Below are 25,933 nucleotides of genomic sequence, written 5' to 3'. Positions count from 1 at the left end.
GCCTAATCTAAAAGCGAAATACTGTTGATTGATGGCTCGCACCATGGTGGGAATCGCGCTGAGTCTGTCCCGATCCGTGCGCGGCGCCTTTAGGGGCGTTATCTTGTTGTGGTGTCTAGAGGCACGGACCAGGTGAGGTGCGTCAGGCACAAGCATGTGTCTGAGGCGTGGATGATGCAGAAGTCCCCTTCCAAACTTCTCCAGAGCCTCTCGGTGCCTGGTGGATAGTCTGGACGTCTGAACAGACTCAGGGTGGTCAGGGCTTCATCACAGGTGGTGTAGGCAGGGACAAAGATGACCCTGCACGCCCTCTTCTGCACTCTCTCCAGCTGGAGCTGTTGAGTGTGTGTGAGGGAGGAGGACTACGCTGGGGAGGCGTACATGAGTTTGGGGAGGATGAAGGTGAGGCACACTCCCCTTAACTCGTCTGTCAGTGTCCCCAGCGACCTGAGTCTGCGCATCATGTACAGCTTGTAGGTAGCGGATCTTACGGTGCTGGCGACATGCTGCTTCCAGGTCAGCTGGTCGTCCACCGTGACTCCGAGAAGCACATCCAGAGGCACATCGGACCACCTGGAGGGGGTGAGGGCCCACTGTGAGCTGGGGAGAGGGCACTGGTACAGAGGAGGTACAGAAATGCATCACCACAGTTTCGCTGTGGTTGATGGTCATCCTGCTCTCCTCCGTCCATGTCTGCAGTCGCTCCAAAATGACTTGGAGTAGCGAGTAGTCCGTGTTCCTGTTGGAGACTGGGACGCCCACGGTGCAGTCGTGCATATACTTCCAGCCATGGGGGTGTCAGTGAGGGCGTCGTTAATGAGGAGGAGGAAGCATAGTGGGCTCACCTTGGTTCCCTGGGGGACCCCACATGTCAGCTGTTGGATATTAGAGACAGAGCCCTGATAGCGAACGGCCTGACGCCTCCCTGAGAGGGCGTTGGCTAGCCACGCTACCAGGTTGGGAGGGAGAGCAAGACTTATTGCCTTGCTGAAGACAACAAAGTGATCAACAAGATCAAAGGCTTTTTGAAGTCCACAAAGGCAACAGCTAGAGAGGTGTTTCGCTTGTCCAGGTGGCTGTGGATGAAGTCAAGGAAGCTGGTCAGGTAATGGGAGGTGGGGGTGGCTTTAATATTTCCAAACTGTCTGATATCCACGGTATAACAAGTTTTGGTGTAGGCCCAGTCATACACAAAATCTTCACAAATAAAGCTAGGGATGGGGGTGATAGAGACTGGCCTGAGGTCACCGAGGGACTGTGCACTGGAAGCTTTGCGGATGGGAGAGACGTAAGACGTCTTCTAGTCCGCGGGGCAAGAGTGTTGGGAAAGAGAGGCGTTTATTATGGGGTTAGCGGTGTTGCTGGCTCTTCCCATATGGGAAGGTCAGTGGGTGTGGTGGATCTTGGTATCTTTAAGTATCCTTGGTATCTTGGTATCTTGGTATCTTTAAGTATCTTCTTAAAATAATCTATCGCCTGGACAGTGGGAGGAGGGGAGGGGGCGGGAAGATGGGCAGGAAGTGGAGTGGTGTGGAGGGGAGGGCAGGTGTGACAGATAGCGGCAAAGTGGTCGTTCATCTCCTGAGCCGCGAGATTAGCAGGAAGGTGTGAGGTGCAAGGAAGAGATGAAGTGTGCTTTTGTAGGCCACACAAAGCTTTGCTGCTAGCGAACCACTGTCTGTTGTTGGCCTGCTTGAAGTGGTGTATCTTGTCCGGGTAATAGCTTGACTTGGCAGCCTTAATCTCCCTGATCCCTCTGTTTCTTAGCTTCCTGTATAGGTCCGGGCAGGAGTGGAACGACCACGTCCGCTGATGCATGAGTCTTTTAATGCGGGGCGTCATGCAGGGGACATCAGATGTGTTTACTGTGACGCTCTCGGCTGGGAAGTACTGGTGGAAGGCTTCTGTGGTGGTCGCGACGTAATTGTGCCATTTTGAGTGGACGTCCTCCACATCCAGCACCTCGGTCCACGGGTGTTGTGTCACCCACTGCCCAAACTCCCTCATGGCTGAGTCAGGCATGGGGCGGTTTGTCTTGGTGACAGTTGGCCGGGGGGTCGAGGTGGTGGGTGTGGGTGTCCACAGTATGGAGAGGTGGGTGCTCCGTCCCAGCACGGAGGAGTCGCCCTATTCACGTGACACTGGAGAGTCAAGATCAACGGAGCGACATCTTGCGAGTGGCGAAGAACTTGAAGGATACAGGAAGAGACTTTGAACGGATTTACGTGAAGAAGGACGTTCATCCGGCGGCGAGGAGAGAAGTGACAAGACTGAGGACCCGAGAAGATGAGGAGAAGCAGAAACCAGACAACCAGGGAGTGGAAATTACGTATGACTGGCGGCGGCGAGTATTGCTGCGTGTTGTGTTGTGACTGAGAGGTATTTCCTAAATTTTGGCATGGAAAGAATTGGAATGGACAATTGAAAATATGTGCTTGTAATATCTGTGGTGTGAAAAATAAGCTCCAAAGCCCTGAAGTGATAAATGTTGCTTTAGAATTTGACATGATATGGATCACTGAAATTAAGTAACGTTAATTAGTAGCTTGCTTGGTTTTGATTTATATATGAATAAAAGTAAACAAAATAGTCGGAGAGGAGGAATTATGATGTTGGTGAAGTGTGCGTTGGTGCCATATATCACATGTGCCAACATTGCAGCAGAAGGACAAACATGGGTCGAGCTGTCCTGCTGCCCTGGGATGAGGCTTGGCGCCATGTATATCCCACCGGTCGACTCGCCCTACCACGACCCGGCGCTGCTGTGGGAGGGGCAGGTGACCGACTGTGACGGTGCCATAGTGGTCGCTGACTTGAACGCACGTGTGGGTTGCCTACCAAGTACAAATATAAACGGAAAGAGATGTGAATATAATGGTGTGAAAGATCTTATAAGTAATTGCATGGGCCGGACAATACCCAACATGTGTGAAGAGAAAGAAATAGTAGTTGCTAACCATTTGAAATATGACGGAAAGCAGCGAGGAGGGAATTTATCTTTTAGGCGTAATGATCGCTGGACATCGGAAATCGACCTGTGTTTATCGACCTGTGTTTAGTTAAGTATAGCAGTTTGAATGTCCTGAAAGACTTATGTACACGCCAAGTTATGTCGTGCTCAGATCATGCGCCACTCACTCTAACAATTAACACTGACGTTTTTAAATGAGTAATGCCATCACGGCTACTTGAGCGCGCCAGTAACTTGGGTCGGACGCTCACACACAGTCCCTAGCTGCACCACTAATATCGCGACAGGCCTGCACCATGACAAAGTGGATATAGAAGCGTTCGTGACGAGGATGGCGCTGTGTGAGCCGCCAACCCTGGGCGTGGTGAATGAGGAAAGTGTTAAGGATGGGGTTAAGGAAAGCTGCAGAGAAGTTAGTGGAATAGAAAAGGAGTGTAAAAAGACGAATGTCGCGCGTGAGGGAAGTGTAGACCTAAGAAGGAGAAGAGTCATGGAGGAAAATGATTGTGATAAAATTTGGAAAGCAATTAACTGGAAAGGTGAAATTAGAAGAAAAGAAGGCAGTACCCAGCCTACTGAGAGTCAATTTAAGATTCATTTTGAGGAATTATTGAATCCAGTGATGGAGGAAGTTGGAGAGGTAAACTTTGAGCAGGCACCAAGTATTCCCATTGTGGATGATCCTTTCACGTTTAGAGAGGTGGAAACAGCTGTGAGAGGGATGAATAAAAAGAAAAGTTTTGTTGGAATAAGTCCTGCCCTATTAATGAACTTACCTATGAACTGGTTGATGTTTTTTCTTACAATGTTCAATGTAATTTTTGATAGTTTGTGTTTCCCATTAGCCTGGTGCTATAGTAAGTTAAGTGTATTATTTAAGTGTGGTGATCGCATGCTTTGTGATAACTACAGAGGTGTTAGTATAATGGACACCCTAGCTAAACTCTATGACACACTTATTATCAATAGATTGAAAATGTGGATGGATGTGGACAATTGTCAAGCAGGAGCAATGGAGGGAAGAGGATGCCTAGAGCAGATATTTACACTGAGATTATTGTGTGATTATGTAAAATACAAGAAATTGAAGTTATATGTATTATTTATAGACTATCGTAAAGCATACGATAAAGTACCGAGGTCCAGGCTGATAGAATGCTTAAGATCAATAGGATGTGGAAGAAGGATGTTAAAAGCAATTTATGTTATGTATCGCTGCACACGTAACGTGCTTAAGAGTGCCACGGTGGAGTCGTCAGTGGGAGTAAGGCAAGGCTCACCTTCCAGCTGTCTAATGTTTGTGATTTACATTAACCAGATGATTCGTATGCTGAAGGAACAAATAGCAACTAACAGCTACTTGGGCGCACTGCACACAACATCTCGGGATATGTGCATCAGGAAACTCAGAGTTGTCATCGATTATTGCAATGATTATGGAATTGTTCCTAATGAGGACTAAATTATTTTTTTTTGTTTGAAATATCACTCGTTGTGATAAAGTTCCATTAAAGATCGAGGAACACGTTATTAAGTACTGTGACAGATACAAGTTTTTAAGGGCCTGGTTTACCGACAGCGGTTGTATGAAGGACGTGGTGTCACTACACGAGGCAAAGTGTCAGTCAGTCGTCAACAAATTTTCTATAATTCGTGCCTCGAACCTTATTATGCATCCTTATTATAAACGACTTGTTTTTGACGCGGCTGTGTTGGTTGAACTGAGATACAGCTGCAAGACGTGGCTGACAGACAGCTGTGTGTCACTCACCAGTCAGTACAATAAACTTATGAAATGTCTCCTAGACGTGACAAATAACACAAGCTCAAACTTATGTCATGTTGAATCGAGAATTAAGCCAGTTTACCATACTGTCTGTGCCCGACGGAAACGTTTCTTGGAGAGGAAGCTGACTCTATCTACTCGACAGAAGTGAACCATTTCATGTTGTATTTAGTTGATGCAGAGAAGCTAACACCCCTGGTTATAAGTTTATCCAGAGCGCCATACAGTATGATAATCATATAAATCCTCTTGACAGATTAATTAATTTAATTACCAATAAGCCACAAGACGCAACAAAGTATCACACATATAAAACAATATTGAATTCTAGTCTTGGTGTCCATAATATTTATTCAGATGACACAATGTCCCTGATTTTACACATTTGGCGTTTATAAGAATTCGACTGATGTCTTATGTAGGTACGTGTGTGAAGTGTTGATTAGTTATAGGACCTAAAAAGAAAACAATACTTAATTTGAACTACTTGTTGCATTAATATTGGTCAAATTGTGTTAGACGTTATGCTGAGTTATGTATCTATATTAGTTATAGCATTACTGCTAGTAAGTGCTTGCTAATGCTGGTTACTTTGCATCGCCTAATTCTTAAACAATACTTAGGTGAAAGTGTTGTTATTTATGTTTGTAAATGTATGATTCTTTATTTGGACCACTGGCAAATTTTGTACCTTTCACTTTACTGTATGAATAATTTCTTTGGTCAGTAAAAGTAACTAACTATCACGTTGGGCGGCGGGTGACCGGACCCTCGCATACGACGCAGGAGGTAGTTGCGTTCGTACGTTTGCACGGCAGCACACATTATCCTTTATGTGTCGACACGCACTCGCTAAATGTGTTCACAAGTACAACAATCTCACCAGGGCGAGCCTAAAACTAAAAACTAAGAGTTGAAAACTGAAAAAACCGAGGTCACTATCAATAGGGGGCGGGGAAGGCAGGAAGGCCAACATGCTGGCCGAGGCTGCTCTAGAGCGCCTAAGGTCACACGTTCTTTCCTTTTCCATGTGTGTGTGTGTGTGTGTGTTATAACAAGAGAAGTGGCATTAAAATACACATAATTTACTGACAAGCATTGCACGACAACATTACTGCGGTGATTAAAAGTACTCCTGTAAAATACTACATGGCATCATACAAGCCAGGCAGAAGGGGAGCGAGGCCCAGCGACCTTGAAAACACCTGAGTGACTGACAAGAGGCATAGAGAGAGAGAGAGAGAGAGAGAGAGAGAGAGAGAGAGAGAGAGAGAGAGAGAGAGAGAGAGAGAGAGAGAGAGAGAAAGAGAGAGAGAGAGAGAGAGAAAAAAAAAAATAGTGCACTGTACCTTTGCTAAAAACTCTACCTTGGACGATTCTGGGCTTGTTCCTCCCTCTCCTCCACCCTCTGACTACTTCATGCCTCGTATTAAAATTCTTCGTAATGATGTTTTCCATGCCCTCGCTGGCCTAAACCCTCGGAAGGCTTATGGACCTGATGGGGTCCCTCCTATTGTTCTCCGAAACTGTGCCTCCGTGCTTGCACCTTGCCTAGTCAAACTCTTTCAGCTCTGTCTGTCAACATCTACCTTTCCTTCTTGCTGGAAGTTTGCCTACATTCAACCTGTTCCTAAAAAGGGTGACCACTCTAATCCCTCAAACTACCGTCCTATTGCTTTAATTTCCTGCTTATCTAAAGTTTTTGAATCTATCCTCAACAGGAAGATTCTTAAACATCTATCACTTCACAACCTTCTATCTGATCGCCAGTATGGGTTCCGTCAAGGCCGCTCTACTGGTGATCTTCTGGCTTTCCTTACTGAGTCTTGGTCATCCTCTTCTAGAGACTTTGGTGAAACTTTTGCTGTTGCCTTGGACATATCAAAAGCCTTTGATAGAGTCTGGCACAAAGCTTTGATTTCCAAACTACCCTCCTACGGTTTCTATCCTTCTCTCTGTAACTTCATCTCAAGTTTCCTTTCTGACCGTTCTATTGCTGCTGTGGTAGACGGTCACTGTTCTTCTCCTAAATCTATTAACAGTGGTGTTCCTCAGGGTTCTGTCCTGTCACCCACTCTCTTCTTATTATTCATTAATGATCTTCTAAACCAAACTTCTTGTCCTATCCACTCCTATGCTGATGATACCACCCTGCACTTTTCCACGTCTTTTCAAAGACGTCCAACCCTTCAGGAGGTAAAGATATCACGCAGGGAAGCCACAGAACGCCTGACTTCTGATCTTTCTAAAATTTCTGATTGGGGCAGAGCAAACTTGGTATTGTTCAATGCCTCAAAAACTCAATTCCTCCATCTATCAACTCGACACAATCTTCCAGACAACTATCCCCTCTTCTTCAATGACACTCAACTGTCCCCCTCTTCTACACTGAACATCCTCGGTCTGTCCTTTACTTATAATCTGAACTGGAAACTTCACATCTCATCTCTAGCTAAAACAGCTTCTATGAAGTTAGGTGTTCTGAGACGTCTCCGCATGTTTTTCTCACCCCCCCAGCTGCTAACTCTGTACAAGGGCCTTATCCGTCCATGTATGGAGTATGCTTCACATGTCTGAGGGGGTTCCACTCATACTGCTGTTCTAGACAGGGTGGAATCAAAAGCTTTTCGTCTCATCAACTCCTCTCCTCTAACTGACTGTCTTCAGCCTCTCTCTCACCGCCGCAATGTTGCATCTCTAGCTGTTTTCTACCGCTATTTTCATGCTAACTGCTCTTCTGATGTTGCTAACTGCATGCCTCCCCTCCTTCTGCGGCCTCGCTGCACAAGACTTTCTTCTTTCTCTCACTCCTATTCTGTCCACCTCTCAAACGCAAGAGTTAACCAGTATTCTCAATCATTCATCCCTTTCTCTGGTAAACTCTGGAACTCCTTGCCTGCTTCTGTATTTCCACCTTCCTATGACTTGAATTCCTTCAAGAGGGAGGTTTCAAGACACTTATCCACCAATTTTTGACCACTGATTTGACCCTTTTAAGGGACTGGCATTTCAGTGGGCATTTTTTTTTTTTTTTTATTAGATTTTTGTTGCCCTTGGCCAGTATCCTTCCTACATAAAAAAAAAAAAAAAAAAAAAAAAAAATTGTTTATTTCCGGGAATAAATTACGGTGTCCATGAATAGTATTTTTCTCTGTAATCCTGCACACACACACACACACACACACACACACACACACACACACTGATAACAATAAAAATAATAAAAAAAATATGAATCAAGGAAAGATGGTAAAGCAGACACTGAGGGTTCCAAGGAAGTAGTAGTAGTAGTAGTAGCAGTAGTAGTAGTAGTAGTAGTAGTAGTAGTAGTAGTAGTAGTAGTAGTAGTAGTAGTAGTAGTAGTAGTAGTAGTGGTAGTAGTAATAGTAGTAGTAGTAACAGAAGCAGTAGTAACAGTAGTCGTAATAATAATTATAGTAGTAGTAGTAGTAATAGTAGTAGTATTCATAATAATACTAAATGTAGTCGTAATAATAATATTCGTTGTAATACTAGTAGAAGTAGTAGTAGTAACAGTAATCGTAATAATAACAGTAGTAGTAGTAGTAGAGTAGCAGTAGTAGTAGCAGTCGTAGTAGTAGTATTAGTAGTAAAAGTAATAGTAGTAGAAGTAGTAGTAGTAGTAGTAGTAGTAGTAGTAGTAGTAGTAGTAATAGCAGTAGTAGAAGTAGAACGTCTATTAGTAGTAGTAGTTTTTTTTTCTGTTATGTAGGAGTGACAATGGCCAAGGGCAACAAAAATATAATAAAAAAAAATGCCAACTGAAATGCCAGTCCCATCAAAAGGTCAAAGCAGTGGTCAAAAATTGATGAATAAGTGTATTGAAACCTCTCTCTTGAAGGAATTCAAGTCTTAGGAAGGTGGAAATATAGAAGCTGGCAGGGAGTTCCAGAGTTTACCAGAGAAAGGGATGAATGATTGAGAATACTGGTTAACTCTTGCGTGAGAGAGGTGGACAGAATAGGGGTGAAAGAAAGAAGAAAGTCTTTTGCAGCGAGGCCGCGGAAGGAGGGGAGGCATGCAGTTAGCAACATCAGAAGAGCAGTTAGCATGAAAATAGCCGTAGAAGACAGCTAGATATGCAACATTGCGGTGGTGAGAGAGAAGCTGGAGACAGTCAGTTAGAGGAGAGGAGTTGATGAGACGAAAAGCTTTTGATTCCACTCTGTCTAGAAGAGCAGCATGAGTGGAACCTTCCCAGACATGTGAAGCATACTCCATATATAGACAGATAAGGCCATTGTACAGAGTTAGCAGCTGGGGAGGTGAGAAAAACATGCGGAGACGTCTCAGAACACCTAACTTCATAGAACCTGTTTTGGCTAGAGATGAGATGTGAAGTTTCCAGTTCAGATTATAAGTAAAGGACAGACCGAGGATGTTCAGTGTATAAGAAGGGGACAGATGAGTGTCATTGAAGAAGAGGGGATAGTTGTCTGGAAGGTTGTGTCGAGTTGATAGATTGAGGAATTGAGTTTTTGAGGCATTGAACAATACCAAGTTTGCCCTGCCCCAATCAGAAATTTTAGAAAGATCAGAAGTTAAGCATTCTGTGGCTTCCCTGCGTGATATGTTTACCTCCTGAAGGGTTGGACGTCTATGATAAGACGTGGAATAGTGCAGGGTGGTATCATCAGCGTACGAGTGGATAGGACAAGAAGTTTGGATTAGAAGATCATTAATGAATAATAAGAAGGGAGGTGACAGGATAGAACCCTGGGGAACACCACTGTTAATAGATTTAGGAGAAGAACAGTGACCGTCTACCACAGCAGTAATAGAACGGTCAAAAAGGAAACTTGAAATGAAGTTACAGAGAGAAGGATAGAAGCCGTACGAGGGTAGTTTGTAAATGAAAGCTTTGTGCCAGACTCTATTAAAAGCTTTTGATATGTCCAAGGCAATAGCAAAAGTTTCACCAAAATCTCTAAAGGAGGATGACCAAGACTCAGTAAAGAAAGCAAGAAGATCACTATTAGAGCGGCCTTGACGGAATCCATACTGGCGATCAGATACAAGGATGTGAATTGATAGATGTTTAAGAATCTTCCTGTAGAGGATAGATTCAAAAACTTTAGATCGGCAGGAAATTAAAGCAATAGGACGGTAGTTTGAGGGACTAGAATGGTCACCCTTTTTAGGAACAGGTTGAATATAGGTAAACTTCCAGCAAGAAAGAAAGGTAGATGTTGACAGACAGAGCTGAAAGAGTTTGACTAGGCAAGGTGCAAGCAAGGAGGCACAGTTTCGGAGAACAATAGGAGGGACCCCATGAGGTCTATAAGCCTTCCGAGGGTTTAGGCCAGCGAGGGCATGGAAAACATTATTGCGAAGAATTTTAATACGTGGCATGAAGTAGTCAGAGGATGAAGGAGAGGGAGGAACAAGCCCAGAATCGAGTTTTTTAGCAAAGGTTTGAGCGAAGAGTTCAGCTTTAGAAAATTATGTGATAGCAGTGGTGCCATCTGGTTGAAATAGAGGAGGGAAAAAAGAAGAAGCAAAGTTATTGGAAATACTTTTGGCTAGATAACAGAAATCACGAGGGGAGTTAGATCTTGAAAGGTTTTGACATTTTCTGTTAATGAAGGAGTTTTTGGCTAGTTGGAGAACAGACATGGCATGGTTTCGGGCAGAAATATAAAGTGCATGAGATTCTGGTGATGGAAGGCTTAAGTACCTTTTGTGGGTCACCTCTCTATCATGTATAGCACGAGAACAAGCTGTGTTAAACCAAGGTTTAGATGGTTTAGGACGAGAAAAAGAGTGAGGAATGTACGCCTCCATGCCAGACACTATCATCTTTGTTATGCGCTCAGCACACAAAGACGGCTCTCTGACACGGAAGCAGTAGTCATTCCAAAGAAAATCAGCAAAATACCTCCTCAGGTCCCCCCAACTAGCAGAGGCAAAACGCCAGAGGCACCTTCGCTTAGGGGGATCCTGAGGAGGGATTGGAGCGATAGGACAAGATAAAGATATGAGATTGTGATCGCAAGAGCCCAATGGAGAAGAAAGGGTGACAGCATAAGCAGAAGGATTAGAGGTCAGGAAAAGGTGAAGATTGTTGGGCGTATCTCCAAGACGGTCAGGAATACGAGTAGGGTGTTGCACCAATTGCTCTAGGTCATGGAGGATAGCAAAGTTGTGGGCTAGTTCACCAGGATGGTCAGTGAAGGGAGAGGAAAGCCAAAGCTGGTGGTGAACATTGAAGTCTCCAAGAATGGAGATCTCTGCAAAAAGGAAGAGGGTCAGAATGTTCTCCACTTTGGAAGTTAAGTACTCAAAGAATTTCTTATAGTCAGAGGAGTTAGGTGAGAGGTATAGAGCACAGATAAATTTAGTATGAGAGTGACTGTAGTCGTAGCCAGATGGTGGAAAACTCGGAAGATTCAAGAGCGTGGGCACGAGAGCAGGTTAAGTCATTGCGCACGTAAACGCAGCATCCAGCTTTGGATCGAAAATGAGGATAGAGAAAGTAGGAGGGAACAGAAAAGGGGCTAATGTCGGTTGCCTCAGACACCTGAGTTTCAGTGAGGAAAAGAAGATGAGGTTTAGAAGGTGTTCTACAGATTGAAAATTAGATCTTAGACCGCGAATGTTGCACAAGTTAATGAGGAAAAAGTTGAGGGGGGTGTCAAGACACTTAGGGTCGTTGACAGAAAGGCAGTCCGACCTGGGGACATTTATGGTCCCCTCCCCAGATGGGGACTCCGAGGCTGGTGTAGGAGTCGCCATGATTATTTTAAAATTTTAGAGTGAAGGGTGTGTGTGTTATTAGGTGCTTGTAGTTTTGTGTGGAGGAAGAGAGTTGTCTTTAGAGGGCAGGCTGTGACTGCCCCCTTGTGTTGTGAGACACAAAGGGAAACGTTCAGTGAGGTCACAGCTGGGTTTAATGATAAGTTCACAGCACCCCCTGAACAGTGCTGCACACCTCACTGGGAGTAATTATCGTTTCGGCAGGTAGTAACAGTTAACAGAAGTAAGCATAGTAAAAGACAGAGAGGGTTGCAAGGAACTAGTAGTAGTACTAGTAGTAGTAGTAGTAGTAGTAGTAGTAGTAGTAGTAGTAGTAGTAGTAGTAGTAATAGAAACAGTAGTAACTAATTGTAAAAGTAATTATAGTAGTAGTAGTAGTAATAGTTGTAGTATTCATGATAGTACTAAAAGTAGTCATAATATTAATAGTCGTCTTAATACTAGTAGAGTAGTAGTAGTAGTAGTAGTAGTAGTAGTAGTAGTAGTAGTAGTAGTAGTAGTAGTAGTAGAGCTAATATTAGTATTAGTAGCAGTAGTAGAAGTAGTACGAGTATTAGTATTAGTAGTAATAGTAACAGAAGTAAGCATAGTAGCAGTAGTAATTGTAGTAGTAGTAGTAGTATATAGTAGTAGTAGTAGTAGTAGTAGTAATAGTAGTAGTAGTAGTAGTAGTAGTAGTAGTAATAGTAGTAGTAGCAGCAGCAGTAGTAGTAACAGTATTAGCAGCAGTAGTAGTAATAGTAGTAGCAGCAGTAGTAGTAATAGTAGTAATAGAATTGTAGTAGCACTAGTAATTGTAGTAGTAGTAATAGTAGTAGTAGAAGTAGCAGTAGTAGTAATAGCTGCAGAATTAGCAGCAGTAGCAGTACTAGTAGCAGTATTTATGTAGAACGAGTGTGAGGTGCGGTTCACACCAGCCAGTCACTGTCACCGCCGTCCGTGACGTCATGAGTGGGGGGGAGGGAGCGAGGAGAGCACCTCGTGTGTGGGCGGCGGAAAGGGGAAAGGAGCGTGAGGCGGGTGGGGGCCGGAAGGAGTGGATGGTGGGTGGGGGGCAGGAAGGGGCGGCTGGCAGGCTGGGCGCTGGAAGGAGTGGGTTGCTGGTAGGGGCCTGGCAGGAGTGGGTGGCGAAATGGGCTTAGGAAGGAGTGGGTTGAGGGAAGGGGGGGAGGGAGTGGGAGGAGATAAGGACAGGAAGGCGTGCTGGCAGGTAGTGGCCGTGAAGGGGCTGCTGGCTATTGGGCGGCCAGAAGTGCTGGCGGAAGTGAGAAGGAGTGGCTGGCGGGTGGTGGGGAGAGAGGTGGGGGGGAAGGAGGCATCACGGACTGACACAACAAGATGGCGTCTCTGAGAAGAGGGGCAAGTGTAGTTTCCCGGGCCAGCGGCATGATGGGACTAACAAAACACCAGCAGGAGGTCTTTCTGTACACAACATGCACATGTACACAACACACGTGTGGCTGTACACCTGGCGGCTACTCAACACACCTGGTACACTACTGGTAGCACACTTCAGGGAGGGCTTGGCCAATCCTGGTTATCTTGACCACCACTAAGTCTTTGAGGAGGAACACAATGCGATACACACGCGCACCACACAAGATACGCCGCCACACTGGCTGCAGACTGAGCGGCGTCCCTTTGGCTCAGTGTTTCCAGGCCGTTCGGTACTTGAGCGACACACAAAGGTCTACCTAATATACAGGGACTTGTTCAACCAACGAACACACTCATTTCCACCAAAAAAAAAAATAAATAAAATAAAATAAATAAATAAATAAATAAATAAGTAAAAATAGTCAAATAATTACATTAGATTAAATTATTAAAATTACTATTGCTTCTACACTTACTACTGCTACTACTACTACTACTACTTCTACTGTGTGTGTGTGTGTGTGTGTGTGTGTGTGTGTGTGTGTGTGTGTGTCATATTACTGATAGCAATCATAGTAACAATATAACAGCAAAAACTACTACTGCTACTATTACTACTACTACAGTTACTAATATAAATACTACTTCTACTGCAGCTGTTTTTGCAACAATTCTTAAGGCATTATTATTAATATTCACATAGTAGTAGTAGTAGTAGTAGTAGTAGTAGTAGTAGTAGTAGTGAGAAATCATAAATACTACCTCTACCACTAAAATTACTACTACTACTACTACTACTACTACTACTACTACTACTACTACTATATAGGCATGCTATTAAAGGTCGTGAACAGTTCCATCTGGTACAAACTTAGCTGTGTCACCTTGGTGGATCCCTGTCAAAGTGTCTTCTGAATTGTCTTTGCACTTCTTTGACATTTTCGTGCCTCCAGTAACACTTTATGACAGATGTTCTTCCTTCACAGCTTACTCTTACTTCTGACATTATTATTTTGCCCAACTGTTTCTGAAAAAAAAAAAATCAGTGAATTATAGCTAGTCAAACAGTAAGTATATTTTTGGGTGACTCTCTCTCTCTCTCTCTCTCTCTCTCTCTCTCTCTCTCTCTCTCTCTCTCTCTCTCTCTCTCTCTCTCTCTCTCTCTCTCTCTCTCTCTCTGTTTATACAGACAGATACAGATAGATAGATGTACACAGGTACAGACTTGTGCTTGTGGAGTATAAATGTAAGAGCATGAAGCACAGTGTGTCTCTCCCCACAGGCACCTCCCGCCTCACGCCTTGCTTCCTCCCGTCTCCCAGAGTCTACACACCTGCACTCTTGAGGTGAGTACACTTACTCTTTTCTTTCCTGGTAATTGTTTTCACTGTGTTTTCTATTGCACACACTCAGAAAGTAGAAAATGAGGCACTAACGAGGCAAGACTATATACCACAAACACTAAACACAATAATAATAATAAAAATATTAATAATAATAATAATAATAATAATAATAATAATAATAATAATAATAATAATTATGATAATAAATGGTTTATTAATAAGGCAGTTTACAAACTGAAAATGTACAGAGGGGGTGGGAAAATACTTAACATTAATCCTGAAGCTAAGCCTAATCTAAAAGCGAAATACTGTTGATTGATGGCTCGCACCATGGTGGGAATCGCGCTGAGTCTGTCCCGATCCGTGCGCGGCGCCTTTAGGGGCGTTATCTTGTTGTGGTGTCTAGAGGCACGGACCAGGTGAGGTGCGTCAGGCACAAGCATGTGTCTGAGGCGTGGATGATGCAGAAGTCCCCTTCCAAACTTCTCCAGAGCCTCTCGGTGCCTGGTGGATAGTCTGGACGTCTGAACAGACTCAGGGTGGTCAGGGCTTCATCACAGGTGGTGTAGGCAGGGACAAAGATGACCCTGCACGCCCTCTTCTGCACTCTCTCCAGCTGGAGCTGTTGAGTGTGTGTGAGGGAGGAGGACTACGCTGGGGAGGCGTACATGAGTTTGGGGAGGATGAAGGTGAGGCACACTCCCCTTAACTCGTCTGTCAGTGTCCCCAGCGACCTGAGTCTGCGCATCATGTACAGCTTGTAGGTAGCGGATCTTACGGTGCTGGCGACATGCTGCTTCCAGGTCAGCTGGTCGTCCACCGTGACTCCGAGAAGCACATCCAGAGGCACATCGGACCACCTGGAGGGGGTGAGGGCCCACTGTGAGCTGGGGAGAGGGCACTGGTACAGAGGAGGTACAGAAATGCATCACCACAGTTTCGCTGTGGTTGATGGTCATCCTGCTCTCCTCCGTCCATGTCTGCAGTCGCTCCAAAATGACTTGGAGTAGCGAGTAGTCCGTGTTCCTGTTGGAGACTGGGACGCCCACGGTGCAGTCGTGCATATACTTCCAGCCATGGGGGTGTCAGTGAGGGCGTCGTTAATGAGGAGGAGGAAGCATAGTGGGCTCACCTTGGTTCCCTGGGGGACCCCACATGTCAGCTGTTGGATATTAGAGACAGAGCCCTGATAGCGAACGGCCTGACGCCTCCCTGAGAGGGCGTTGGCTAGCCACGCTACCAGGTTGGGAGGGAGAGCAAGACTTATTGCCTTGCTGAAGACAACAAAGTGATCAACAAGATCAAAGGCTTTTTGAAGTCCACAAAGGCAACAGCTAGAGAGGTGTTTCGCTTGTCCAGGTGGCTGTGGATGAAGTCAAGGAAGCTGGTCAGGTAATGGGAGGTGGGGGTGGCTTTAATATTTCCAAACTGTCTGATATCCACGGTATAACAAGTTTTGGTGTAGGCCCAGTCATACACAAAATCTTCACAAATAAAGCTAGGGATGGGGGTGATAGAGACTGGCCTGAGGTCACCGAGGGACTGTGCACTGGAAGCTTTGCGGATGGGAGAGACGTAAGACGTCTTCTAGTCCGCGGGGCAAGAGTGTTGGGAAAGAGAGGCGTTTATTATGGGGTTAGCGGTGTTGCTGGCTCTTCCCATATGGGAAGGTCAGTGGGTGTGGTGGATCTTGGTATCTTTAAGTATCCTTGGTATCTTGGTATCTTGGTATCTTTAAGTATCTTCTTAAAATAATCTATCGCCTGGACAGTGGGAGGAGGGGAGGGGGCGGGAAGATGGGCAGGAAGTGGAGTGGTGTGGAGGGGAGGGCAGGTGTGACAGATAGCGGCAAAGTGGTCGTTCATCTCCTGAGCCGCGAGATTAGCAGGAAGGTGTGAGGTGCAAGGAAGAGATGAAGTGTGCTTTTGTAGGCCACACAAAGCTTTGCTGCTAGCGAACCACTGTCTGTTGTTGGCCTGCTTGAAGTGGTGTATCTTGTCCGGGTAATAGCTTGACTTGGCAGCCTTAATCTCCCTGATCCCTCTGTTTCTTAGCTTCCTGTATAGGTCCGGGCAGGAGTGGAACGACCACGTCCGCTGATGCATGAGTCTTTTAATGCGGGGCGTCATGCAGGGGACATCAGATGTGTTTACTGTGACGCTCTCGGCTGGGAAGTACTGGTGGAAGGCTTCTGTGGTGGTCGCGACGTAATTGTGCCATTTTGAGTGGACGTCCTCCACATCCAGCACCTCGGTCCACGGGTGTTGTGTCACCCACTGCCCAAACTCCCTCATGGCTGAGTCAGGCATGGGGCGGTTTGTCTTGGTGACAGTTGGCCGGGGGGTCGAGGTGGTGGGTGTAGGTGTCCACAGTATGGAGAGGTGGGTGCTCCGTCCCAGCACGGAGGAGTCGCCCTATTCACGTGACACTGGAGAGTCAAGATCAACGGAGCGACATCTTGCGAGTGGCGAAGAACTTGAAGGATACAGGAAGAGACTTTGAACGGATTTACGTGAAGAAGGACGTTCATCCGGCGAGGAGAGAAGTGACAAGACTGAGGACCCGAGAAGATGAGGAGAAGCAGAAACCAGACAACCAGGGAGTGGAAATTACGTATGACTGGCGGCGGCGAGTATTGCTGCGTGTTGTGTTGTGACTGAGAGGTATTTCCTAAATTTTGGCATGGAAAGAATTGGAATGGACAATTGAAAATATGTGCTTGTAATATCTGTGGTGTGAAAAATAAGCTCCAAAGCCCTGAAGTGATAAATGTTGCTTTAGAATTTGACATGATATGGATCACTGAAATTAAGTAACGTTAATTAGTAGCTTGCTTGGTTTTGATTTATATATGAATAAAAGTAAACAAAATAGTCGGAGAGGAGGAATTATGATGTTGGTGAAGTGTGCGTTGGTGCCATATATCACATGTGCCAACATTGCAGCAGAAGGACAAACATGGGTCGAGCTGTCCTGCTGCCCTGGGATGAGGCTTGGCGCCATGTATATCCCACCGGTCGACTCGCCCTACCACGACCCGGCGCTGCTGTGGGAGGGGCAGGTGACCGACTGTGACGGTGCCATAGTGGTCGCTGACTTGAACGCACGTGTGGGTTGCCTACCAAGTACAAATATAAACGGAAAGAGATGTGAATATAATGGTGTGAAAGATCTTATAAGTAATTGCATGGGCCGGACAATACCCAACATGTGTGAAGAGAAAGAAATAGTAGTTGCTAACCATTTGAAATATGACGGAAAGCAGCGAGGAGGGAATTTATCTTTTAGGCGTAATGATCGCTGGACATCGGAAATCGACCTGTGTTTATCGACCTGTGTTTAGTTAAGTATAGCAGTTTGAATGTCCTGAAAGACTTATGTACAAGCCAAGTTATGTCGTGCTCAGATCATGCGCCACTCACTCTAACAATTAACACTGACGTTTTTAAATGAGTAATGCCATCACGGCTACTTGAGCGCGCCAGTAACTTGGGTCGGACGCTCACACACAGTCCCTAGCTGCACCACTAATATCGCGACAGGCCTGCACCATGACAAAGTGGATATAGAAGCGTTCGTGACGAGGATGGCGCTGTGTGAGCCGCCAACCCTGGGCGTGGTGAATGAGGAAAGTGTTAAGGATGGGGTTAAGGAAAGCTGCAGAGAAGTTAGTGGAATAGAAAAGGAGTGTAAAAAGACGAATGTCGCGCGTGAGGGAAGTGTAGACCTAAGAAGGAGAAGAGTCATGGAGGAAAATGATTGTGATAAAATTTGGAAAGCAATTAACTGGAAAGGTGAAATTAGAAGAAAAGAAGGCAGTACCCAGCCTACTGAGAGTCAATTTAAGATTCATTTTGAGGAATTATTGAATCCAGTGATGGAGGAAGTTGGAGAGGTAAACTTTGAGCAGGCACCAAGTATTCCCATTGTGGATGATCCTTTCACGTTTAGAGAGGTGGAAACAGCTGTGAGAGGGATTGATAAAAAGAAAAGTTTTGTTGGAATAAGTCCTGCCCTATTAATGAACTTACCTATGAACTGGTTGATGTTTTTTCTTACAATGTTCAATGTAATTTTTGATAGTTTGTGTTTCCCACTAGCCTGGTGCTATAGTAAGTTAAGTGTATTATTTAAGTGTGGTGATCGCATGCTTTGTGATAACTACAGAGGTGTTAGTATAATGGACACCCTAGCTAAACTCTATGACACACTTATTATCAATAGATTGAAAATGTGGATGGATGTGGACAATTGTCAAGCAGGAGCAATGGAGGGAAGAGGATGCCTAGAGCAGATATTTACACTGAGATTATTGTGTGATTATGTAAAATACAAGAAATTGAAGTTATATGTATTATTTATAGACTATCGTAAAGCATACGATAAAGTACCGAGGTCCAGGCTGATAGAATGCTTAAGATCAATAGGATGTGGAAGAAGGATGTTAAAAGCAATTTATGTTATGTATCGCTGCACACGTAACGTGCTTAAGAGTGCCACGGTGGAGTCGTCAGTGGGAGTAAGGCAAGGCTCACCTTCCAGCTGTCTAATGTTTGTGATTTACATTAACCAGATGATTCGTATGCTGAAGGAACAAATAGCAACTAACAGCTACTTGGGCGCACTGCACACAACATCTCGGGATATGTGCATCAGGAAACTCAGAGTTGTCATCGATTATTGCAATGATTATGGAATTGTTCCTAATGAGGACTAAATTATTTTTTTTTGTTTGAAATATCACTCGTTGTGATAAAGTTCCATTAAAGATCGAGGAACACGTTATTAAGTACTGTGACAGATACAAGTTTTTAAGGGCCTGGTTTACCGACAGCGGTTGTATGAAGGACGTGGTGTCACTACACGAGGCAAAGTGTCAGTCAGTCGTCAACAAATTTTCTATAATTCGTGCCTCGAACCCTGATATGCCTCAGTGTTATAAGCGACTTGTTTTTGACGCGGCTGTGTTGGCTGAACTGAGATACAGCTGCAAGACGTGGCTGACAGACGGCTGTGTGTCACTCACCAGTCAGTACAATAAACTTATGAAATGTCTCCTGAACGTGACAAATAACACAAGCTCAAACTTATGTCATGTTGAATCGAGAATTAAGCCAGTTTACCATACTGTCTGTGCCCGACGGAAACGTTTCTTGGAGAGGAAGCTGACTCTATCTACTCGACAGAAGTGAACCATTTCATCTTGTATTTAGTTGATGCAGAGAAGCTAACACCCCTGGTTATAAGTTTATCCAGAGCGCCATACAGTATGATAATCATATAAATCCTCTTGACAGAATAATTAATTTAATTACCAATAAGCCACAAGACGCAACAAAGTATCACACATATAAAACAATATTGAATTCTAGTCTTGGTGTCCATAATATTTATTCAGATGACATAATGTCCCTGATTTTACACATTTGGCGTTTGTAAGAATTCGACTGATGTCTTATGTAGGTACGTGTGTGAAGTGTTGATTAGTTATAGGACCTAAAAAGAAAACAATACTTAATTAGAACTACTTGTTGCATTAATATTGGTCAAATTGTGTTAGACGTTATGCTGAGTTATGTATCTATGTTAGTTATAGCATTACTGCTAGTAAGTGGTTGCTAATGCTGGTTACTTTGCATCGCCTAATTCTTAAACAATACTTAGGTGAAAGTGTTGTTATTTATGTTTGTAAATGTATGATTCTTTATTTGGACCACTGGCAAATTTTGTACCTTTCACTTTACTGTATGAATAATTTCTTTGGTCAGTAAAAGTAACTAACTATCACGTTGGGCGGCGGGTGACCGGACCCTCGCATACGACGCAGGAGGTAGTTGCGTTCGTACGTTTGCACGGCAGCACACATTATCCTTTATGTGTCGACACGCACTCGCTAAATGTGTTCACAAGTACAACAATCTCACCAGGGCGAGCCTAAAACTAAAAACTAAGAGTTGAAAACTGAAAAAACCGAGGTCACTATCAATAGGGGGCGGGGAAGGCAGGAAGGCCAACATGCTGGCCGAGGCTGCTCTAGAGCGCCTAAGGTCACACGTCCTTCCCGTGTGAGGTGTGTGTGTGTGTGTGTGTGTGTGCGTGTGTGTGGGAGATTACTCATTTCATAATGGGGTTTCTAGCGTGAGAAAAGTAAAAAAGCCTATTAGATTTACAAATGTTGACGAAACGGTATTTCTGCATAACGTTCAGCTATTAGATGTCCCAATGATAATGAACAATATGAATGATGATATCAGTAATGTGACAGATATAGTATATCAATGTGCTCGTAGTAGTGGTAAGCGTGAAGCCTGCGTACAGGATGAAAACACTACTTTAGAGAGGTGGGAAACACTGGTTGAGAACAAAGATGATCTGCAACTCTGGAGGGCTATAAATTGGAAGGGAGAAGTTGGTGGTGAAAATAATTCAAATGTGTGCCCATCTGATGATGATTTGAAAGATTATTTTGAAACTAACTTTAACTCTCTCGACAATGTGAAACTTACTGAATGTGACTTTTCCACCGATGTGTCTATACCCCTGTTAGATGACCCTATTGACCCATTAGAAATACAACAACAAGTGAAGCAATTGAAACCAGACAAAGCTTCAGGTCCTGATGGCGTATCACCCGGTATTGTTAAATTATTGCCAGTACAATGGATTATGTATATGTGTGTTTTGTTTAATAATATATTATACTCTGGTAGTTACCCATTAGCCTGGACAAATGCAAAGTTAGTTCCAATTTTTAAGGGGAATAAGTATAATAAACAGTATTGCCAAGGTGTACGACATGGTGTTGTGTGCGAGACTGAGACAGTGGTTTAGACCTTTCAGGGAGCAAGCTGGTGCTCAGGAGAAGAGAGGGTGTGTGGAGAACACAGTGGCTCTCAGGTTGTTATGTGACATGGCTAGGAGGAGGAAATTAACTCTCTTTGTAACATTCATTGACTTTTCCCAGGCCTATGACAGAATACCTAGACATAAATTATTTTATTATGTGTTACGAAGATTGGGATGTGGCTGAGCTATGTTATGTGCACTTATTGCTATGTATACTGTGACAGAAAGCTTGGTCGGAACAGCGGTGGTCTTAATAACTCTAGGTGTGAGGCAAGGATCATCCACCTCATGTTTACTTTTTATCATCTTGGTTAATGACCTTATAAGACTAATTAAAGAAGGGTGTGGACATGATGGATTTTTACAATGGCTACATATACTTGTACTAATGGACGACACGGTGCTATTATCGACGACGAGGGCAAATATGATGAGAAAGGTGTCTTTGTTACAAGATTACTGTACAGAATATGGCATGAAAGTTAACCAATCCAAGACAAAGTTTTTTGTGATAAGCGGCAGTGAGAGGGATCGTGAACCTTTGGTGGTGGGCGACTTGGTGGTGGAACATTGTGACACATATGCGTGTTTAGGGTCACCGTTTACCAGCGATGGTTCAACCACCTCTGCCGTCAAAGTCCATGCTAATAATAGGATGTCACATGTGTTAAAGTTTGTGCCTTTTGTCACAAAAAAATAATGATATTGCGTTTGTGATAAAGAAGCGTGTATTTTGATGCAGCTCTCATGTTATCACTAATTTATGGATGTGAATCTTGGATAGGGGCTGATCTGAAAAAGATGATGAAGTTGTACAATTGGTGTCTAAAAAGATTATTAGGAGTGAGAAAACTAACGTGTAATGACATTTGCTACGTGGAGCCAGGGTATCCACCTTTCAAGGACTTAATCAGGCACAGACAACACAAAATTTTATATAGTATGTGGCATGAGAGGTCAGGATATGATGATCCATTAGCCTTCACAATTAGGATAAAAGTGAAGTCTAACACTCCAACCAGTCGGACCGTCAGAGAGATGACCAACACGAATGTACCGGACCTGAGCTTGGTAATGAAGAAATTAAAAGATGACATGGTAAACAGTAACTCCTCAAGACGCACAACATATAAGGATATTAACCCAGATTTATTGGTACACCGTATATATACAGTGAAGCACGCAGGAAATGATATTCATAGAGTATCATTCACACAGCTTCGAGTAAGTGGGCATAGTTTAGCGTGTGAGACTGGCAGGTGGAATCAAAGAAACAGAGGTCGACTGGAAGTGAATGAGAGGCTGTGTGTGTGTGTGGAGGGTTACAAACAGATAGATATGTAATGCAAGATTGTCAGTTAACACAGCAACTTAGGGATCAATACCAGTTCTCCACTTTAGAACAATTGTTTGGGGATCAGTTTACGCCAGAGATCATGTGTAAGATTGTTCATAACATTTTGACCATATATTAAAGAAGTAATAAATCATACTTGATTCTAATAGGTTTCACACGACTGTGGGATTAGTGAGGATTCGATAATTATGGTAGTGCGTAGATGTCATGAATATGATTGTTTATATATATTTTATAAACAAGGGTCCTAAGAATAGATATTTCTCCAGTGTTTGTGTTTAGCTCGTTTATTTTGTAATAATAGACTTCTAGTAACTAATAGACGATTGACTACAGTTAGGAAGTGATGATAATTTAACATTATCTTGTAGATTATGTAATACTATTATGTACAATCCATTGGTATTACCTGTTTGCTGTGGTACATAAAATATCTATATCTATCTATTTATCTATCTATCTCAGTGTGTGTGTGTATGTATGTGTGTGTGTGTGTGTGTGTGTGTGTGTGTGTGTGTGTGTGTGTGTGTGTGTGTGTGTGTGTGTGTGTGTGTGTGTGTGTGTGTGTGTGTGTGTGTTTGTGGGCGGCCAGAAGCCGCTACTGGCTTAAGTGGGACGAGAAGGAGTGGATGTCAGGTGGTGGGGAGAGAGGTGGGGGTGGAGAGAAGAGGCATCACGTACTGACACAACAAGATGGCGTCTTTCTGAGAAGGTGGCAAGTGTAGTTTCCCGGGCCAGCGGCATGATGGGACTAACAAAACACCAGCAGGAGGTCTTTCTATACACATCATGCACATGTACACAACACACGTGTGGCTGTACACCTGGCGGCTACTCAACACACCTGGTACACTACTGGTAGCACACTTCAGGGAGGGCTTGGCCAATCCTGGTTATCTTGACCACCACTAAGTCTTTGAGGAGGAACACAATGCGATACACACGCGCACCACACAAGATACGCCGCCACACTGGCTGCAGACTGAGCGGCGTCCCTTTGGCTCAGTGTTTCCAGGCCGTTCGGTACTTGAGCGACACACAAAGGTCTACTTGATATACAGGGTCTTGTTCAACCAACGAACACACTCATATCCACTAAAAAAAAAAATAAAATAAAATAAATAAAATAAATAAATAAATAAGTAAGTAAAAATAATCAAATAATTAAATTAGATTAAATTATTAAAATTACTATTGCTTCTACACTTACTACTGTTATTATTACTACTACTACTACTACTACTACTGTGTGTGTGTGTGTGTGTGTGTGTGTGTGTGTGTGTGTGTGTGTGTGTGTGAGTGTGTGTGTGTGTGTGTGTGTGTGTATGTGTGTGTGTGTGTTTGTGTGTGTGTATCATATTACTCATAGCAATCATAGCAACAATATAACAGCAAGAACTACTACTACTAATATTACTACTAATACAATTTCTAATATAAATACTACTACTACTGCAGCTGTTTTTGAAACAATTCTTAGGCATTATTATTAATATTCACATAGTAGTAGTAGCAGTAGTAGTAGTAGTAGAGGTAGTAGTAATAGTAGTAGTAGTAGTAGTAGTAGTAGTAGTAGTAGTAGTAGTAGTAGTAGTAGTAGTAGTAGTAGTAGTAGTGAGAAATCGTGAACACTACCTCTACCACTACAACTACTACTACTACTACTACTACTACTACTACTACTACTACTACTACATAGGCATGCTATTAAAGGTCATGAACAGTTCCATCTGGTACAAACTTAGCTGTGTCACCTTGGTGGATCCCTGTCAAAGTGTCTTCTGAATTGTCTTTGAACTTCTTTGACATTTTCGTGCCTCCAGTAACACTTTATGACAGATGTTCTTCCTTCACAGCTTACTCTTACTTCTGACATTATAGTTTTGCCCAACTGTTTCTGAAAAAAAAAAAAAATCAGTGAATTATAGCTAGTCAAACAGTGAGTATATTTTTGGATGACTCTCTCTCTCTCTCTCTCTCTCTCTCTCTCTCTCTCTCTCTCTCTCTCTCTCTCTCTCTCTCTCTCTCTCTCCCTCTCTCCCTCTCTCTCTGTCTGTCTGTCTCTCTGTTTATACAGACAGATACAGATAGATAGATGTACACAGGTACAGACTTGTGCTTGTGGAGTATAAATGTAAGAGCATGAAGCACAGTGTGTCTCTCCCCACAGGCACCTCCCGCCTCACGCCTTGCTTCCTCCCGTCTCCCAGAGTCTACACACCTGCACTCTTGAGGTGAGTACACTTACTCTTTTCTTTCCTGGTAATTGTTTTCACTGTGTTTTCTATTGCACACACTCAGAAAGTAGAAAATGAGGCACTAACGAGGCAAGACTATATACCACAAACACTAAACACAATAATAATAATAAAAATAATAATAATAATAATAATAAAAATAATAATAATAATAATAATAATAATAATAATAATAATAATAATAATAATAATAATAATAATAATAATAATGATAATAATAATAAATGGTTTATTAATAAGGCAGTTTACAGACTGAAAATGTACAGAGGGGGTGGGAAAATACTTAACATTAAACATGAAGCTAAACCTAATATAGAAGCGAAATACTGTTGATTGATGGCTCGCACCATGGTGGGAATCGCGCTGAGTCTGTACCGGTCCGTGCGCGGCGCCTTTAGGGGCGTTATCTTGTTGTGGTGTCTGGTGGCACGGACCAGGCGAGGTGCGTCAGGCAGAAGCATGTGTCTGAGGCGTGGATGATGCAAAAGTCCCCTTCCAAACTTCTCCAGAGCCTCTCGGTGCCTGGTGGATAGTCTGGACGTCTGAACAGACTCAGGGTGGTCAGGGCTTCATCACAGGTGGTGTAGGCAGGGACAAAGATGACCCTGCACGCCCTCTTCTGCACTCTCTCCAGCTGGAGCTGTTGAGTGTGTGTGAGGGAGGAGGACCACGCTGGGGAGGCGTACATGAGTTTGGGGAGGATGAAGGTGAGGCACACTCCCCTTAACTCGTCTGTCAGTGTCCCCAGCGACCTGAGGCTGCGCATCATGTACAGCTTGTAGGTAGCGGATCTTACGGTGCTGGCGACATGCTGCTTCCAGGTCAGCTGGTCGTCCACCGTGACTCCGAGAAGCACATCCAGAGGCACATCGGACCACCTGGAGTGGGTGAGGGCCCACTGTGAGCTGGGGAGGGGGCACTGGTACAGAGGAGGTACAGAAATGCATCACCACAGTTTCGCTGTGGTTGATGGTCATCCTGCTCTCCTCCGTCCATGTCTGCAGTCGCTCCAAAATGACTTGCAGTGGCGAGTAGTCCGGGTTCCTGTTGGAGACTGGGACGCCCACGGTGCAGTCGTACAAACACTTCCAGCCATGGAGGTGTCAGTGAGGGCGTCGTTAATGAGGAGGAGGAAGCATAGTGGGCTCATCTTGGTCCCCTGGGGGACCCCACATGTCAGCTGTTGGATATTAGAGACAGAGCCCTGATAGCGAA

The 25,933-nt window shown here is 43.9% G+C and overlaps 2 protein-coding genes across 51 annotated transcripts in view; one reads left to right on the top strand and one right to left on the bottom strand.

Annotated features, from left to right (window-relative positions):
- The window catches only part of LOC135096624 (uncharacterized), a 154,312-nt gene that overhangs the window by 65,805 nt on the left and 62,574 nt on the right, over nucleotides 1–25,933 (bottom strand). For 19 of the 50 annotated variants that reach the window (XR_010264872.1, XR_010264871.1, XR_010264866.1 and 16 more), the window contains 3 exons: nucleotides 24,215–24,357; nucleotides 23,305–23,555; nucleotides 13,796–13,938 (listed from right to left, as the gene is read on the bottom strand). Coding sequence is in view for 4 of the 50 variants with exons in the window: in XM_063998277.1 (XP_063854347.1) it covers nucleotides 25,122–25,596 (475 nt within the window). In the remaining 46 variants the exon portion in view is untranslated. The other 31 variants (XR_010264865.1, XR_010264862.1, XR_010264855.1 and 28 more) reach the window with 14 other exon arrangements.
- Nucleotides 1–25,933, top strand: part of LOC135096623 (uncharacterized) — a 105,702-nt gene that overhangs the window by 48,507 nt on the left and 31,262 nt on the right. The window lies entirely within an intron of this gene.

Source organism: Scylla paramamosain, unplaced genomic scaffold (assembly GCF_035594125.1).
Source record: "Scylla paramamosain isolate STU-SP2022 unplaced genomic scaffold, ASM3559412v1 Contig5, whole genome shotgun sequence".
NCBI classification, from domain to species: Eukaryota; Metazoa; Arthropoda; class Malacostraca; order Decapoda; family Portunidae; genus Scylla; species Scylla paramamosain.
Note: the sequence above shows the minus strand (reverse complement) of the source record. Positions and strands in the feature narration are given on the sequence as shown.